Below are 18315 nucleotides of genomic sequence, written 5' to 3'. Positions count from 1 at the left end.
CAGGAGCCACCCCCACCCAAAAAAAGGGGGGAACTTGGGTTCACTAACTGAAGATGAGGAAGACCATTTGGCTTCCATGCTATCCCAGCCTCCATGATCACAGTCCTCTCTCTCCGGTCCCTGCCCCAACACAGTTATTCCTCTTGAGTCCAGTCTCCAGTTTTTTTTTGTTACACTTGTCATCTGAAGTCAAAGCCATGCTGTCTCTCACTGCCTGGTCATGGTTGATTTCGAAGTGATTTTTAATTTTCACTCCTCACATGTACCTGAGTCATCCTGCACCCCCACTAGCGAATATTCAAAAGCAACGTTCCACAGCTGCCGGAAATCTGAAATAAATCCCGAGAATTCTGGAAACGCTCAGCAGCATCTGTCGAAGGAGAAACGTAGTTAATGTTCTGAGCTGATAAACTTTCTTCAGAAGCCCAGATATTAGAGCATATATGTGTTGGGTGGCTTTAGTGAGTCTAATGTACGCAACGCCAGGCTGCCCCATCTGTGGAACGGTTTATGATTTATCAAACTATATTCTGATTTTGTGGGTCTGCTCACTATGTGAATGCTTCAGTTAGTTTGGTGTGGTGGGGTTGCTGCTTGTTCAGTAAATAATTTCAGGGCACACTCTGCTACAGTGCACCCTCCGCACTGACCCTCCGATAGTCCGGCCCTCACTTGGCGCTGACCCTGCGACGGCGCGGCGCTCCCTCAGTGCTGACTCGGTGCTGACCCTGCGACGGCGCGGCGCTCCCTCGGTGCTGACCCTGCGACGGCGCGGCGCTCCCTCGACGCTGACCCTGTGGCACAGTGGTCTCTCTACACTGCCCTGGGATGTCAGCTTTTGGTGTGTTTATAGCTCTGGAGTGGAAATTAACTGAACAATCTTCTGACCAAGAGGTGAGAATGCCAGCTGTAACGTTACTGTGCAGTAATAGGTCAGGGCCCAAGTGGACATTACTTTCTAACCAGGCTTGTAATGGCTGGTCTTTTTGAGTACTGATGCCAAAGGTGCACTTTCGGTCATTTCATCTTGCACTCATCAGGGTGATCGCAAAAAATACCAAAGTAAAGGATAAACAAAATATTTATATTCCTAGAGGAGTGTGCTGATTGGTTAGCAAGTGAACTCTGGTCAGGTGTTGCCATGGATAAAGTATCAGATGATTGACAATTAACTGCCAAGCTTTGTTCAACCAAGCAGGTTGACTCTGATCAAGGCATTGCCAAGAAACAAGCAAATGAATGGCTATCGCTTATTTTGTTGAGTTGAAAAAGATACAGTACGTGTACATGTTCTATCAGCCTGTAAAAATCAGGGCCCTGTGTATCAATAAACATAAGTTCCTATACACCCAGCTGTACCAGACCATCCGTTTGTCAGTGTGATTCTTTGCACACTCAGGACTATTTAGCGATTGGGAAACGTTTGGTGCATCTTGTGAATTGCCCTGATAAACGCAAAACAAAAATCTTTTCTCAACAATTCTCAAGGTCTGTACATTCGAACGACAAATTCTAATTAACGTCAAGAATTTTTTGGCTGTCGTTGTCATACATTCCATTTCCAAATTGTGCAGCGCCTTCCAGCCATTATGTGAATCTCTTGATGTATATTTTATAGTGGGCTCATTAACTCTACACTCTTACTCAGCCACTTGCTGCATTGTGCTGTCGATCAATGTGCAGGTTCAGCAATATTCCAAGCAGGTTAATGATGTTTGAAGGGATAACCGCTGAAGATGATTTGAGCTGAGGCCTTTCCTCACAGCAGCCGAGAAAGTTTTAACCACTCAAGTTCCTTAGCCTGGTGCAGAATTGCTTGTGGTGTGACTGTTTGTATCTTTAAGATCGCTTCACCCTGAGCGTTCCTCCCCCACTTCATCTGTGATCTTGTAACCTGTAACAATGAGGGGTGTTGGCAGGGTGAACACCGAGGTGGTGTTTCTCTTGGTGAACATGCCTAAAGCTTGGGAATGCCGTTTCATAAACAGAAGGTCTCCCATTTAAGGCAGCACAGGCTTGATGGGCAGAATGGCTGTAATGAATCAATTTTCTGAGTACTTTCTTCTCTGAGAGTCTTTGGAATTCTCCAACCTCCGAGAGCAGTTAGAAGCTGGATCATTGAACAGAGTCAAGGCTCAATTAAAATCTTGATCGACAATTGAATCGAGGAGTTATGGGGGACAGAGAGCCAAGTGGAGCTAAGGCCACAATCAGTTCAGACAGACTCCTTATGTTCCTGAAACTCATGCTTCCTCTGAGCAATCATAGAATCCCTGAAGTGCGGAAAGAGGCCATTCAGCCCATCGAGTCCACACCGATCCTCTGAAGAGCATCCCACCCAGATCTGTATCCCATAACACATATCTACCCTGGCTAATCCACCTAGCCTACACATCCCTGTGCACTATAGGCAATTTAGCACAGCCAATCCACCTAACCTGCCCATCTTTGGACTGTGGGAGGAAACCCACGCAGACACTGGGAGAGCATGCAGACTCCACACAGTCAGTCGCCCGAGGGTGGAATTAAACCCGGGTCTCTGGCGCTGTGAGGCAGCAGTGCTAACCATTGAGCCACCGTGCCACCCTGTCAAAATCATGGGTTTAAGTTTCAGGCGTTTTCGGACTTGGTGTTCTGCAGCAAAAGTCCAGAATTGGAGAGTCGGGAGCTCTGTCCCGTAATTTGGTGTTTAAACTGCTCACAGTACGAGAGTGCTGTTTACTCATGTAGCAGCTGTACTTTAGCAGTTCTCCCAGGTTCTGTCTGTGTCACGGGTACTGAAAGCTGTAAGAATCGATTGTTACTTCACTGAGGGGATTTCATGATGCTTGGAGCTGTGCCTGATGAGAGTCATGTTGTTATACAGTATTTTGTATATCATCCTACTCTCACTAAAATCACCCCCCACTTTTGCTTTTCAGGTATGCCAGAGATTTCCAGTATGGTGCAGTCAGCGAGTATTGTTCTGCTCCAGTAGCTTAGTGACCTCTAATGGTGAGTAACACAAAACCCCTTTTGGGGCTCAACTATGAATTTGTTTCACAAAAAACCTCTTTGATTGCTGTGACAGATTCTGACAAGGGTCCAACTGAACAGGCAATGCTTTAGCAACAAGCAGTTCAGAAAATAAAGTAAAACTTGCACTAGTATCAAAGTAAAAATATAGTGTATACTTTTCAAGACTGCCAGATGTCTCAAGTCACTTTATGGCTAGTGAAAGACAGTCAACTTGCACACAGCAAGACCCCAGAGATAGTAACGTGAAGAAGACCAGATTATCACTTTGTCTAATATTAGTTGAGGGATAAATATAGGTCCAATTACCCTGCTGCTTTTCAAGAGACTTCTGTGATATAAACTGTGGGATCTATGTATACCATTTTTAATGTTACTTGCTTTGAGTTGTTTTTTGTGTGTCTGAAATTAACCTGTAAGTATTTCTGTCATCATGGTGATTTCTGTTTAAAAATAAGTTTGAGGCCTGAGTGAATGGGTTTTGTGCAATACTGATGGACATCTCTGTTTAGATTCCTTTGTGACCAACATATTAAATACTGGGGCCTCAAGGTTTGTTTAGAGACTTCAGGGAGTTGTTTGTTTTTAGTCATAAGGAAATGCCCATCGCTGAGAGAGACTTTTAGTTTCACTTTTGACTTTAAGTAGCCCAGACCTCCTAAAGATCTTGGAATAGGATGGCTGAATAGAGCAGTGCTTCTGAGAAGGGAAGGATATATAGTGAGCTCGGCTATCTTGGAATGAAGAATTAGTGTTAGTCCCGGACCAGAAGTGTTGGAATAAATCCCTGAAGGGCTTACTTAAAGCTGGGTACGTGTGACAGATGCAGGAAAAAGCTGGATTTCTAGTCTAAAAGTTGAAGTTGCAAGTGACTTAAACCTACCTGTGTGATACGTAGAGGGACTCTGGTATGAGTATTATATGAGTTGCACATTGAGTAATGTACCAGAGGTTTTGGGTTCCATGCAAAATGCAGTTTCATTTATTTTCAATATATAAGTGTTTTGGGAATGATGGGGTTATATTTGGGGTTATAATTATGATGTAGGTATATTTTGGGATTAATGGATTATAGCAGCTCCAAAAGGCCATGTTCTCAAGGGTAACAATAAATGTTGGCCCAATCAGCAATGCTCACTTCTCATGGATAAATTTTTAGGAAATACTTCTATTGTGTGATTTAAAATCTTTGTGTATTATAAATTGATAGTTTGGATTATTATATTTTATTATCATTTCCCATGTAATAAGCTTCTGTTTTATTGTTGAAGCATTGTGTGCTTGTGTTCAGTGAGAGACCTCTTAGTTTGATTTGTTTTGGTTTTAACAATGATCTATCAAGCCAGGTCACTGACTTATCATGAATGATATCCGCTGGGACTGTAACGCTAAGATCTTTTAGCTCCACCTGACAGTGCAGATGGGGTTTGGTTTTAATTTCTCATGGACCTCTGACAGTGTGGGACTCCCAACAGTACTGGGCTGGAGTATCAGCATAAAGTTTTTCCCTCAAGACCTGGCATGGGACTTGAACCCAGAACCTTGTGATTCAGAAGGCAGTGTTATTCACTGAGCCACAGGCTAATTATCATCTGGAAGCAACCACTGTATTTATGACCTGGCTTTAATACAGCAGATGCCCTGAGGTGTTTCAGTGGATTGTAATGAATCTCAAACTCATACAGTGTTGGTGGGGGAGTGCAAATTAGAAAGGTTTTGGGAGCAGGCCCCAGAGCTTGAAGCCTTGATGGCTGAAGGTATGGCCGTCAGTGTTGAAAGTAAAGGACTAAGCAATGTTGAAGCTCAAGAAAGAGGAATGCAGATTTCTCAGAGACTCTTAGGGCTGGAAGATGGTGGGGAGGCCCAAGAACGTAGAAGGAGTTGAGTGTGATCCCTGCTGCGTTTGGATCAGTCATGCTGCTTTTGATCTTCCAAGTTGTTTAATCCCACACTGGATTATTGTGTTCGCTGTTCCCATTAGGCGCTGAGGCTGCCAAGTGAACTCTGGCATGGATTATGTTTGTGGGGACAGGATGAGGCCATTCAACCCCTCCAGCATGCATCGCCATTTAGTGCCCAGTTATCATGGTGCATGTAGGAGAGGTACTTAAGATATGGCCACCAGTGGTGGAATAATGAAAATGAGGATACACGAGAGACCAGAAATGGAGGGGCGCTGATACCTTGGAGGATTGTGAGACTGAGGAGATTATGGACATAGGGAGGAAGCCATGGAAGGATTTGAAATAGTAATGTCGCTTGACCAGGAGCCAGGTTCGGCCAATGAGCACAGGGGTAATCAGAGAATAAGACTCTGGGTTTAGATGTGGGCAGCAGAGTTTAAGTTGCCCTTAAGTTTCAGGAGGGTAGAATGTAGGAGACCAGTCCAGAGTGCATTGGAAGAGTTGAGCCTGGAAAGCAGACATGAGGAATGTTGGAGCAGCCAACATCCTACTGAATGGCGGAGCAGGCTCAAGGGGCTGAATGGCCTACTTCTGCTCCTATTGCTTACGGTGTTTTGTCTTATGCTGCCGCCAAGCTCTGTCCTCTGACTCCTTTCCAAAATCCTTCCTGGGAACTCAGGAACCTCTGTGAACCCTTTTGACCATCATTTGGCAGCTTCCCTCATTATACCTTTGCCCATTCAGACTCTTAGTTGGGAAGTTGCTCCATTGCAGCTTAAAGAAATTTCTTCTCTTCCCAAGGTTTTGCCTGAATTAATTCAATTTTTCACTTGCTGTTGCTATCAGGGATCTGTCTGAACTGAGAGTTCCGTGAAACAATGATCGATGTACCTCAGCACCAGTCCAAGTGACCCTTCTGATTTGTACCTGGTCAGAGAGTCAGGCAATTGATGTCTTCCATAGTTTATTGCAGGCTACCAATGTATTTTCCTGATGGGCTCTGATCACTCACCACTTCTCCTGAAGCAGCCAATAGCCTTCCTACAGGGACCCATGTATTGTAGAGTCATAGAGATCTACAGACCCTTCGGTCCAACTCATCCACGCCAACTAGATATCCTAAATTAATCTAGTCCCATTTGCCAGCATTTGGCCCATATTCCTCTAAACCCTTCCTATTCGTATACCCATCCAGATGCCTTTTAAATGTTGTAATTGTACCAGCCTCCACCACTTCCTCTGGCAGCTCATTCCATACACGCACCACCCTTTGTGTGAAAAAGTTGCACCTCGGGTCCCTTTTAAATCTTTCTCCTCTCACCTTAAACCTATGCCCACTAGTTTTGGTCTCCCCTACCCTGGGAAAAGACCTTGGCTATTCATCCTATCCATGCCCCTCATGATATTATAAACCTCTCTAAGGTCACCCCTCAGCCTCCGACACTCCAGGGAAAATCGCCTCAGCCTATTGATCCTCTCCCCATAGCTCAAACCAGGGCTCCATTCCTCTTTTTTTTGGTTAGAAGCTTGAAGGAGTCACACTCCTTTGAGTGAGAATCATGGAATTATACACTGCAGAAGGAGGCCATTCGTCCCATCGTGTCAGTACTGGCTCCCAAAAGAAAGATTCAACTAATTGCATTCTCTAGCCCTATCTCCATAGCCATCTAAATTCATCACTTTCATGGAAGGTTATGGATTCGGTGCCTTGAAGGCAAAGTCTAGGCCGATGCGCCAGTGCGATACTGAAGGAGTGCTGCCCTGCCGTCCTTTTGAATGAGATGTTACGTGATGCTCCATCTCTCCTGCCCCCTCCCCAGATGGGCTTAATCCCTGGGCTCAATTTCCAAAACAAACAGAGGGTGTTCTGCACGATCACCTATTGAATGTTTCTTCATCAACTACTCTGCACAAATTAGCTGTTGATTTTCACGTTGCTGTTTTGTGAGGTCTTGGTGCACACAAAATGGCTGCTGCATATCCACCATTGCAATAGGGACCATCGGCAAATGCACTTAAAAGTTGCTGTAATCCACTTTGTGGATGACCCTGTGATCACAAAAGGCTGTTCATGAAGGCAGGTCGTACATTCCTCTTCCCAACTCTAGCCCACCTCCCATGGCGTTGCACATTGTGAGAGAATGCATAACCTTCAGCAATGGAGTTCACACCAAGCGTATATTGCTCAGTAGGCTTTGTAGATAATTGGGCCAAAGTGGGCGGATGAGTTAAGGGTGGAACGCTGGCTCGGTGTTTAGCATTACTGTCTCACAGCCCCAGGACCTGGGTTTGATTCTACCCTTGGGCTGTGTGGAGGTTGCACATTCTCCCTGTGTCTGTGCGGGTTTCCTCCGGGTGCTCTGGTTTCCTCCCACAGTCCAAGGATGTGCAGGTTAAGTGGGATTGGCCTTCTAAGTTACCCTGTAGTACCTAGGGGTGTGCAAGCGAAGTGGATTAACCAGGGTAAGTGTGGGGTTATGGGATAGGATGTGGGGGTACGATTCTGGGCGGTATGCTGTTCAGAGGGTCAGTGTGGACTCGATGGGCCGCACTGTAGGGATTCTGTGATTCTATATGGTCCCCACTTGAACAACATCCATCCTGTCGTCTCCTTTGTTTAATGCATGATGAATTTGTGTGCGTTAATGTAATGGAAATTGGAGTGACAAACCTGCCAGTGGTGGTTTTACAGCACCCTTATGGGTAGGAGGGTTCAATTACAGTCGGGCAATTTACAGACGCAGTCTCTCGGGGTGATGACGTATTAATGTCCGATTGCCCCTAAAATCTGAATCTCAAGCTGGTTTTGATGCTTCAGATTGGATTTGTCCATCGGCCTGAATTCAAAACCAAATAGTTCGGCCAATCTTTACAAATTTGAAAATGTCTGAGTTGTGGGGACAGAGGATATGTTCAAAAACAGAAGTTGCTGGAAAAGCTCAGCAAGTCTGGCAGCATCTGTGAAGAAAAAAACAGAGTTAAAGTTTCGGGTCCAGTGACCCTTCCCCAGTTCTGACAAAGGGTCACCGGACCCAAAATGTTAACTCTGACTTATTCTTCATCGATGTTGTCAGACCTGCTGAGCTTTTCCAGCAACTTCTGTTTTTGTTCCTGATTTACAGCATCCGCAGTCCTTTCAGTTTTTATTTATGGAGGATATGTTGTCAGCTTCAGTAAAATAATGCACTTCAACTTGACGTTGTTCAAATTTACTGTTCTGGAATTCCACCAACATCGTTTCAGTTTCTCCTTATCGTTGTTACTGGGTCTGTTTTGCTGTGTTTTGGGTTTTGTGAACCCAGAGTTTTGAGAATAGTCGTTTCATTCTTCTGGTCACTGAATGCAGCAAACATCCCATCCCTGGGCACCACATCTGTTGCTATACTCCCCTTAATGCATTGTGAGTGACATGCCGACCCTCTTGAGATCCTTGCTGTCCTCCAGTCTGATTTTGCAAATCCCTGATTTCCATCACATCGCCATTGTGTGGCTCTGCCTCCAGCTCAGGCGCCGTCTCTCTCTATAAGCCTCTCCACCTCACCCTCCTGCTTTAAGCGAAGCCTTCAAATCTACCCGTTTGGCCAAGAGTTTAGCCATCAGATGCTGCCTCCTGTGGCTCATTTGTCCCGTGGTGCTGCTGTGAGACACCTTGGATGGTCTGAACCATAGTAAAGGCGCTATATAAATGCACAGGTTATTAGGAGGAACAAGGTTTGTTGTCATTCCCGTGGTCCTCTCTCATCAGTTGACCAAGTCTACATCGGGGAAGAGGAGACAGACTTCGTTCGGCTTATTGCTTTAGCTGGTGAGGTTCGCTGCCAAGTTCAGGGGCCCAGAAATTGTTCTTTCCCTTGTGACCAGACAGTGTGAAGAGCTCTTTAAAGCAAAGTTAATACAGTCTATAGCCCTGCTCATATCTCAATTCAATTAACCACAGTATCTGGTATTTATTGCAAACATTGCTGTAATATTAATGTCAAACTAGACCTGGTTTCTGTCTCTTTCTGTAAGCAACCAGAGGACTGCTTTTCTGGTGGAAATGTACAGTGAAGCCTGAATAAACCCTGGGGCCTTTTGTTATATCCGACATGGACATCACTGGCTGGGCCAGCATTTCTTCTCCACCCCTAATTTCCTTGGAGAAGGTGGTGGTGAGCTGCCTTCTTGAACTGCTGCAGTCCATGTGCTGTAGATACACTCTCAGTGCCTTTGAGAGGGAGTTCCAGGACTTTTACCTTGTGACAGGGAACGTACGGTGATCTATTGCTAAGTCAGGACAGGGAGTGGTGCTGTTCCCATGTATCTGCTGCTCTTGTCCTTCCAGATGATAGAGGTCATGGGTTTAGAAAGTGCTATTGGAGGAGCCTGAGTGAATTTTGGGAGTGTATCTTGTAGATGGTACACACTGCTGCTACTGAGCGTCGGTGCTGGAGGGAGTGGGATGTTTGTGGGTGTAGTGCCAATCAAATGACTGCTTTGTCCTGGATGGTGTCAAGCTTCTTGAGTGTTGTTGGGGCTGCACCCACCCAGGCAAGTGGGGAGTATCCCATCACACTCCTGACTTATGCCTTGTGGACAGGCTTTGGGGAGTCGGGAGGTGAGTTGCTCGCTGCAGAATTCCCATCCCTGAACTGTTTCTGTAACAATGAACATGGTCAGATTGGCTCAGTTTGGTACAGAAAGTGATTCAGAAAAGCTTTTGGGATGTTAGCCTTTATGTTAGTAGGCGTGGAATACAAGGCTCGTGGGTCTGAATGGCCAGCACCTGCTAAAATGCTGCTGGTCTTGTCAAACTGTTAAAGGCGCACACTTGTCGAATAACTGTTCTGTGTAAAACATAGAAGATAGGAGTGGTAGCAGGCCATTCAGCCCTTTGAGCCTGCTGCACCATTCAAAATGGTCATGGTGGATCATGCAACTCAGTCCCCTGTTTCTGCTTAATCCCTACATCCTTTGATCCCTTTATCCCTAAGAACTATCACTAAGAAAGTGGTCACGTTTGGGTGTCTATCTTTGGGGCAATGGGAATACGTGCCCCATTCCAAACTGGATGCCAGTTGCTGGTTGAGGAGGTAGCCACCAGAAATGGTAATGATGGCCATTGCGGTGTGGGAAGAGGGGGTGCCAAGACACAGTTGTGTCTGAGCAAAGTGCCCAGGCCCAGTTTCGGTATCATCCTGACTCAATGATTGGGAGTGCCCTCAGTCTCACTAGGCCCATCTGGTAGATAGCTAGAGGTCCACCAGGGTGGCATTTCTCCGGTCTATAACAGCAGCTCTCCTGCAAACTGCATTCTCACTCACTTTTGAACCAGTTGACCTCTTGTGGGGGGTACAGTGGCTCAGTGGTTAGCACTGCAGCCTCACAGCGCCAGGGACCCGGGTTCGATTCCACCCTCAGGCGACAGTCTGTGTGGAGTTTGCACGTTCTCCCCGTGTCTGCGTGGGTTTCCTCCGGGTGCTCCGGTTTCCTCCCACAGTCCAAAGATGTGCAGGTTAGGGTGGATTGTCCATGGGAAATTGCCCATAGTGTCCAGAGATGTGCAGATTAGGTGGGATAGCCATGGGAAATGAAGGGGTATAAGGATAGGGTTGGGGGTGGGTGGTGCCTAAGCAGGATGCTCTTTGGAGGGTCGTTGCGGACCCGATGGGCCAAATGACCACTGTAGGGATTCTGGTTCTCTCAGTTGGAGACATCCACAGTTGGTTATAGGGGTTGAGGGGTTGGAGTGGGTGGTGCTTGTTATCCTAATTAAAATGTCACAACCGCAGTCTGTTGGGACCATGACCAAAAACAGACTGTGGTTGGTATTGGCAGCTGCTGGACAGGGTCAGTGGGGAATTTGTTCCATTTTCATCAAGGCTTTCCCCGGTAATCCTGATCCAGTCGACCAGTTTATTGAAGACTGGGTCTGGGAGCCCGTCCTTGTACTGACTGGCCTCATATAGGGGCACGGCACATTAAATTGGGAAAACGCGCCAGCTGCTGTCATTTCCCTACCTTGTCCTGCAATTGGAGACCAGCCACGTCTCTGAGGTTTTACCCAGAACTGGGAGCAGCTACATGTTCCTGCCCAGACTGGGGCTCTCTACTGGTCATTGTGCTGTGGGGCTGGGTTGGAGCAGGTCAGGTGTCCTTGAATGCGATCGATCAGCTTGGGACAGTGAACCGAGCACAAGCCTCAGGACCTCAGCTCTCCGAGGTACCCCCACCCCCACCAACCCCTGTAACCAACTGCGGATGTCTCCGATTGAGAGAACCAGAATCCCTACAGTGGGCCGACACCTGCGAGGCAATGCCGCAGGTGGTGGTCAGTCACTGTCCTCTGTCACTTGTGGCACGGGTGCACCCCACAGTGCCCACAGTTGCAAGAGGGTCGATTTGCTGAGTTGGCTGGACGGCTGGGTTGTGACATGGTGTGGTTCACGCTCGGACCGGTTGAGATTACCGTGAACGTCCCTCCTCCTCAGCCCCACCCATTGCCTGAGAGCGGAAAGATTTAAAAAGGACCTGAGGGGCCACTTTTCCGTGCAGAGGGTGGTGCGTGTGTGGAATGAGCTGCCGGAGGAAGTGGTGGAGGTCAGTACAATTACAACATTTAAAAGGCATCTGGATGGGTGTATGAATAGGAAGGGTTTAGAGGGACGTGGGCCAAATGCTGGCGAATGGGACTAGCTCAGTTTAGGATATCTGGTGGACATGGACAAGTTGGGCCGAAGGGCCTGTTTCTATGCTGTGTGACTCAGTGACCCTCAGGTCAAACTCACCACTAGCCCTCCCTCTTTCGCGCGCCCTGTCATCCGCTGGGACTACCTTACTTCTGTTTTGGTTCACCATTTCAGAGGGCAGTTCAGAGTCAACCACATTGCCGTGGGTCTGGAGTCACATGTCGGCCAGACGAGGTAAAGTTTATCGGTGAATCAGATGGGCTTTGGAGACCGGTTGTGAAAGTTTCATGGCTCCATTGCTGAGACTTCAGACTATTGATAAATTGAATTTAGGTTGCCACCAGCTGCCCTGGTGAGATTTGAACCCACATCTGCAGGGCATTAACCCAAGCCTCTCAATTCCACATTACCACGACGACGCCATTTTGGATTTACAGCATGCTACGTGAGAAGGAATGCACGTGTGCACAATACCCCTTTGTGAAAGAAAGCAAAGGGTCCAATTTTTACATAATTTATTCCACCCACCCATTCTAACCCGTTGGGCTGAGACCTTAACCTGAGACCATGGAGTGGCCAATTGCGCAGGGTGTGGACCTTCAGTAGGGCTCCCCTGAAGCACCTCGCTCCTGTCAAACTACTCCTGAAGTTGAAGAACTTTTGTGACACGAAGCAACCTCTTTGTGCACAGCAAGATCTCACAAATAGAGTTGAGAGAAATGGTCAACTTTTGTTGGTTTGTGTTTCTTTTTAATCTTTTCCCACTTGTGTTGGATTCGGCTCGCAATGAATTAGTTCACGAGGCGAATTTACAGCTGGTTTGCAAGGCAGGTAGGGCTTTAGTTTAACATCCATGCTGTGGCTGAAGGTGGAAGGTGGTTCCTTGTTTTGGATTTACAGTTATCCATCCATCCTGCCCGCCTGGGACAGGCCTGCGTGGTCACCTGGCTGTAATTGACCTCAAAATCCTTTGGAGGAGACAATCTCTTCTGGGATGGAGAGGTGGGAGGGGAAGTGGTGTGTCCGCCACTACCTGGATGCCACTTCACTCAAATGCAGCACCTTTTCCCCCTCACGAATGCTGATCTCAAAAGTGGAACTTGAGGAATTCCCTCCCTAACGCTATTGTGGGTCAACCCACAGCAGGTGGACTGCAGCGGTTCAAGAAGGCAGCTCATCACTAGTTGCCATTGAGAAGGTGGTGAACGGGCAATAAATGCTGACCAGCCAGCGATGGCCACGTCCCACAAATAAAACAAAAAGCAAAGGAGCAGTATTTAGCCTCCTGCCTTGGCAGAACCTTCTTGCCTCCATAGACACGACATCTTCGGATCTAAGATCAATCTGTGCTCACATACTTGCTCCATCTCACACTAACAAAGCTACCCCACCAGGTTTCCTGTAAGAACTTTCAAAAAGTCATCTATATCTACCCAGGGAAGCCAGACACCATGTGCAGGCATCTCTTCAAAAATATCGAGAACTATATTGCTGTCATAGCAGCTGAGTTATTTATGTGACCTGATTGATCTTTCCCCTTTGACCCTACTAGTTGACGTACCTATTTTTTTTCTTCCCCCATTGCTTTCATGTCAGTCTCCATCCTGTCGATGAAGTCCGCGATAGTCTGAAGGAAATCACTGCAGCAGATTTGTGATGGGTATTTGAGGTCAAAAGCATATGGTCAGATCCCACAAGCATCAAAGAGATAATTAAGATCAAGGGGCTGAATGGCCTGTTCCAATTGCTTCTGCTGTTATGAGGTCTCAATAACAGTATTGGCATCGATATAGCAATTTTATGTAATATAGTTGAATTATTAGGAGGGGTGAGCTAAAGCTCGGCCTAAGACCTGGGTTTTTGGGGGGTTTTGAGGGAGCTGGAAGGGTTTAATGAGGAGATTGTCAAGAGTAGGGCTGAGCACAGCTGCCATTGCTGTAGCAGTTAAAATTTGTGATGTGGAAATGGCCAGGATTTAGGGAACACGGATTTTTAAAAAATTTATCTATTGGGCCATCACTAGCTGGCCCAGCATTTATTGCTAACTGTAGAGAGTTAATTCCCCAGAGGGCAGTTAAAAGTCAACCACATTGCTCCAGGCCTGGAGTCACATGTAGACCAGACCTGGTAACGATGGCAGTTTCCTTCCCTAAAGGGCATTAGTGATAGTTTTTTTTTTTCCTGACAATCAACACATGCTAATTATTTAGATTCTTGATTCCAGAATTTTAATTGAATTCCAAACTCCATCATCTGCCATGGCAGGTAATGAACCCAGATCCCCAGATCATTTACCAAGATCTCAGGATTAATAGTCTAGCGATAATACCATTAGGCCATTGCCTCACCATGTTAACAAGACCTCTGGGGCTGAACAGCACAGTGGCTCAGTGATTAGCACTGTTGCCTCACAGCGCCAGGGATCTGGGTTCGATTCCACCCTCGGGTGACTGTCTGTGTGGAGTTTGCGTGGGTTTCCTCTGGGTGCTCCGGTTTCCTCCCACAGTCCAAAGACATGCAGGCTTGGTGGATTGGCCATGCTAAATTGCCCCATAGTGTCCAGGGATGTGCAGGCTGGGTGGTTTGGCCATGGGAAATGCAGGGTGACAGGGATAGTGTAGGGCGTGTGGGTGGGATGCTCTTTGGAGGGTCAGTGTGGACTCTGGGCCAAATGGCCTGCTTACATGCAGTAAGGATTCTATGAAGGGGATCACACAGATAGGAACGGGGATCGGTGGGATCAGTGGGATCATAGGGGTTAAGTTGCATCTATGTACAATCTTACCCCTGACTAACTAACTGAATTTTCACCTATGGTTTTCTCTGTCTCTCTCTCTGCACAGATATAAGTGTTATTTACCAGAATGGCTTGCCTGTGCTTTCCGTGACGCTGCCATCTCGGCGAGAACGTTGCCAGTTCACACTCCGACCTATCTCCGACTCTGTCGGCATTTTCCTAAAGCAACTGCAAGAAGAGGATAAAGGCATCGACCGAGTGGCCATCTACACCCCAGGTATTTCATCCAGACTTGCACTCTGCTTTAATACGGTCACAGAAACTGTTGTGGAGTCACATGTTCTTGCACCTTTGCTCGTTTCAAGTTTGAACTTAAAGCTTCCTTCATTCTGTTTCAACGTCTAATCCTTAGAAACATAGCAAATAGGAGCAGGAGTAGGCCATTCGGCCCTTCAAGCCTACTCTGTCATTCAATATGCTCTTGTCTGATCATCCAACTCTGTACCTGTTCCAACTTTCTCCCTTTTTCCTTTTGATCCCTTAAACCCTAAGAACTATATCGATCCCCTCCTCCTTCTCCTCCTCGAAAATATTCAACATTTTGGCCTCAACTGCCTGTAGTGGCAGAGAATTCCACAGGCTCACCACTCTGCAGGCGAAAAAATTTCTCCTTGTCTCAGTCCTAAATGGCAAATGGCCTACCCCTCTATCCTTAGACTGTGACCGCAGTTTCTGGACGCTCCAGTTATTGGGAACATCTTTCTTGTGTTTACCTTTACCCAAGGTTGAAGCTAACTTTCCAGGTAAAGCATTTCAAGGGGAGGTGATGGCCTAGTGGTATCATTGCTGGACTGTTAATCCAGAGTCCCAGATAATGTTCTGGGGACCCAATTTCGAATCCCATAATGGCAGATGGTGGAATTTGAATTCAATAAGTATCTGGAATTAACAATCTAATGATGACCGTGAATCAATTGTCAGGAAAAACCCATCTGGTTCACTAATGTCCTTTAGGGAAGGAAACTGCCCTCCTTACCTGGTCTGGCCGACATGTCACTCCAGACCCACAGCGATGTGGTTGACACTCAACTACCCTCTGGGCAATAAATGTTGCCTAGCCAGCAATGCCCTCATCCTGTGAATAAATAAAAAAAAATTAAAAGTTGCAAGGATAAATTAGTTCTACAATGAAAGCAACATTTAGTCAGTAGTTTGCAGTTTTTTGGAATGGGCATCGGAGATTAAACTCTTCAGTGCTGGATGATTTAGGTTCTATTATTATTTCTCAGCATTGCTTGTGACCTTAGATCATGGACAAACTGCAACAACCCCCAGGACTTCATAATAAAACAGCATATTCCTGAAGGCGAGGAACAACAAATAGAGAAAAGGACAATGTGGGAAAAATAATTAGATGTTTTACTTATTCATAAAATGAAGGTGTCAGTGGATAGACGTATCGCTCATTCCTAACTGCCCTTTAATTGAGTTGCTTTTGGAGGGCAATTAAGAGTCAACCGCATTGCAGTGGGTCCACAGGGACACATGTAGGTCAGAGTACAGCAGATTTCCTTCTCTAAAGGACATTGGTGAGCTAAATGGCTTTCCTCAACAATTGACAATGGTCACCATTCGGCCAGAATTTAATTCCCCATCATTTTTACTGAATTTCAGATTTCACTATCTGCCCCAAGGTGGGATTCGAATCCATGTCTCCAGATCGTTAATTAGTCTGGGGTTCTGGATTATTCATCCAATGACGTTACCTCTACACTATCGCCTCCACATGGTGCCACTGAATATCTGCTGCCCTTGGTCTTGTTTGTAAAGGAGATAACATTGGACTGCGAACTGGGACTAAAGCCTAGAAAAACGATTCCTAAGAAAATTAAGATGGGCGATGAGGCCAAATAACACTTGAGATTTATTTTTGGAGTAAGCAGCTTGTGGTCAACTCCCTAGATCAGGCTTTAATGCACAGTGCGTAAGGTTGCTGATGTCGATTTTTCATTTAGTACATAACCATGAAACACTGTCAGCTGATCATGTTGCTGAAAATCCGCCAGAGTCTCAATGTCAGTCTTTCTAAAGGTGAGGTCTGTAGCTCGTCTGATGAAGTTACCATTGGGTATCGGATCCAAATTCTGCACGTTTCAGACATTGAAAATAGCAGGAACAGACTGTTTAGGTCCTTGAACCAGCTCTACCATTTCAGTCTGATTGTGGCTGATCTCTCTCAGCCCTGCCTCCCCCTGCCCCTCCCCAAATACCTCACTTCCCTCTCTGTCCCAGCCTGGAATATACCCGACTGGGTCACAATCCTGCATCTCCCTCCCTGAGTACCGTGAGGATTTGTAGCTGATAAGGCTGGCTCACCCCCACCTTGTCGAGGGCACGGTCAGTAAACGTATGCCCACCTAGTGAAGTCACAAGTGAATAAAAGGAAGAGCAGTAGAGTGTTTACAGCTCTCCCAGAGGTGGTGGAGAATTCCAACAATGTCACTGAGTGAGAGAACTTTCTCCCTTGTCTCAGTCCTAAATGATCAAGCGCTTAATCCAGAGGCAGTGTCCTTGTGTTCCCAATCCGAGTTTTCCCTGTCAAGTCCATTCAGAGTCCTGTACATTTCAATCAGACTGCCTTTCATTCTTTGAGACCCCCGAGAGTGGTAAAGCCCAACTTATTGAGCAGGGTCAACTCACATGTCTCTACACTGCTGTAGCTGCACAGGGCAATGGGTGGTTGTGAATCTATAGGTCAAGTATTTCTTTTGAACTGTTTAACTATTTATTGTCAGTCTATGTACAACTGTGCTTCAGATCGTTGATGGGTAAAGCATCACACAAATCCTGTGCCCGATAGCTTTAGTGGGCAGGTTACTGATGAACTTGGCACGCACCATGCCACTGTTCCCACAAACACGAGTCATTCTACCCCAATAACATGAGTCCTGATATAACACAGGACGTTGGTGAGGCCTCTTCTGGAGTACTATGTACAGTGCTGGTCACCCTATTTTGGAAGGATATTATTAAATTGGAGAGGGTTCAGAAAAGATTTACCAGGATGTTGCCGGGACTGGAAGGTTTGAGTTAAAAGGAGAGGCTGGATAGGCTGGGACCTTTTTCCACCGGAGCACAGGAGGTTGACGTTTATAAAGCTTATTGAGGTTTATAAAATCATGAGGGGCGTAGACAAGGTGAATACCAAAGGTCTTTTCCCTAGGGTGGGGGAGTTCAAAAGAAAGGGACATATTTTTAAGGTGAGAGGAGAAAGATTAAAAAGGGAGCTGAGGGGCAACTTTTTCTACACAGAAGGTGGTGCGTATATGAAATGACCTGCCAGAGGAAGTGGTGGATACAAATACAATTACAACATTTAAAAGGCATTTGGACAGGTGCATGAATAAGAAAGGTTTGGAGAGAGAATGGCCGAATGCAGGCAGATGGGACTAATTAGCATCATAGGAGCAGAAGGCTGACGTTTCGGGCCTAGACCCTTCATCAGAAATGGGGGAGGGGAAGGGGGTTCTGAAATAAATTGGGAGAGACGGGGAGGCGGAAAGAAGATGGATAGAGGAGAATATAGTTGGAGAGGAGACAGACAGGTCAAAGAGGCGGGGATGGAGCCAGTAAAGGTGAGTGTAAGTGGGGAAGTAGGGAGGAGATAGGTCAGTCCAGGGAGGACGGACAGGTCAAGGGGGCGGGATGAGGTTGGTAGGTAGGAGATGGGGGTGCGGCTTGAGGTGGGAGGAGGGGATAGGTGGGAGGAAGAGCAGGTTAGGGAGGCGGGTACGAGCTGGGCTGGTTTTGGGATGCTCCCTCACCCCCATCCCAGGCCCCAAGAAGACTTTCCACATCAAGCAGATGTTCACCTGCACATCTGCTAACGTGGTATACTGCATCCGCTGTTCCCGTTGTGGCCTCCTCTACATCGGGGAAACCAAGCGGAGGCTTGGGGACCGCTTTGCAGAACACCTGCGCTCGGTCCACA

At 46.7% G+C, this 18315-nt stretch overlaps 1 protein-coding gene across 3 annotated transcripts in view; it reads left to right on the top strand.

Annotated features, from left to right (window-relative positions):
- Positions 1–18315, top strand: part of mcu (mitochondrial calcium uniporter) — a 156442-nt gene that overhangs the window by 126083 nt on the left and 12044 nt on the right. For all 3 annotated transcript variants that reach the window (XM_048616152.1, XM_048616154.1, XM_048616153.1), the window contains exons 2-3: positions 2922–2994; positions 14431–14601. In XM_048616152.1, coding sequence (XP_048472109.1) covers positions 2922–2994; positions 14431–14601 — 244 coding nt within the window. The remainder of the gene's footprint in view (positions 1–2921; positions 2995–14430; positions 14602–18315) is intronic.

This window comes from Rhincodon typus, chromosome 34 (genome assembly GCF_021869965.1).
Source record: "Rhincodon typus isolate 14 chromosome 34, sRhiTyp1.1, whole genome shotgun sequence".
In the NCBI taxonomy this organism is placed as follows: Eukaryota; Metazoa; Chordata; class Chondrichthyes; order Orectolobiformes; family Rhincodontidae; genus Rhincodon; species Rhincodon typus.
This window is presented reverse-complemented; position numbering and strand designations above follow the sequence as displayed.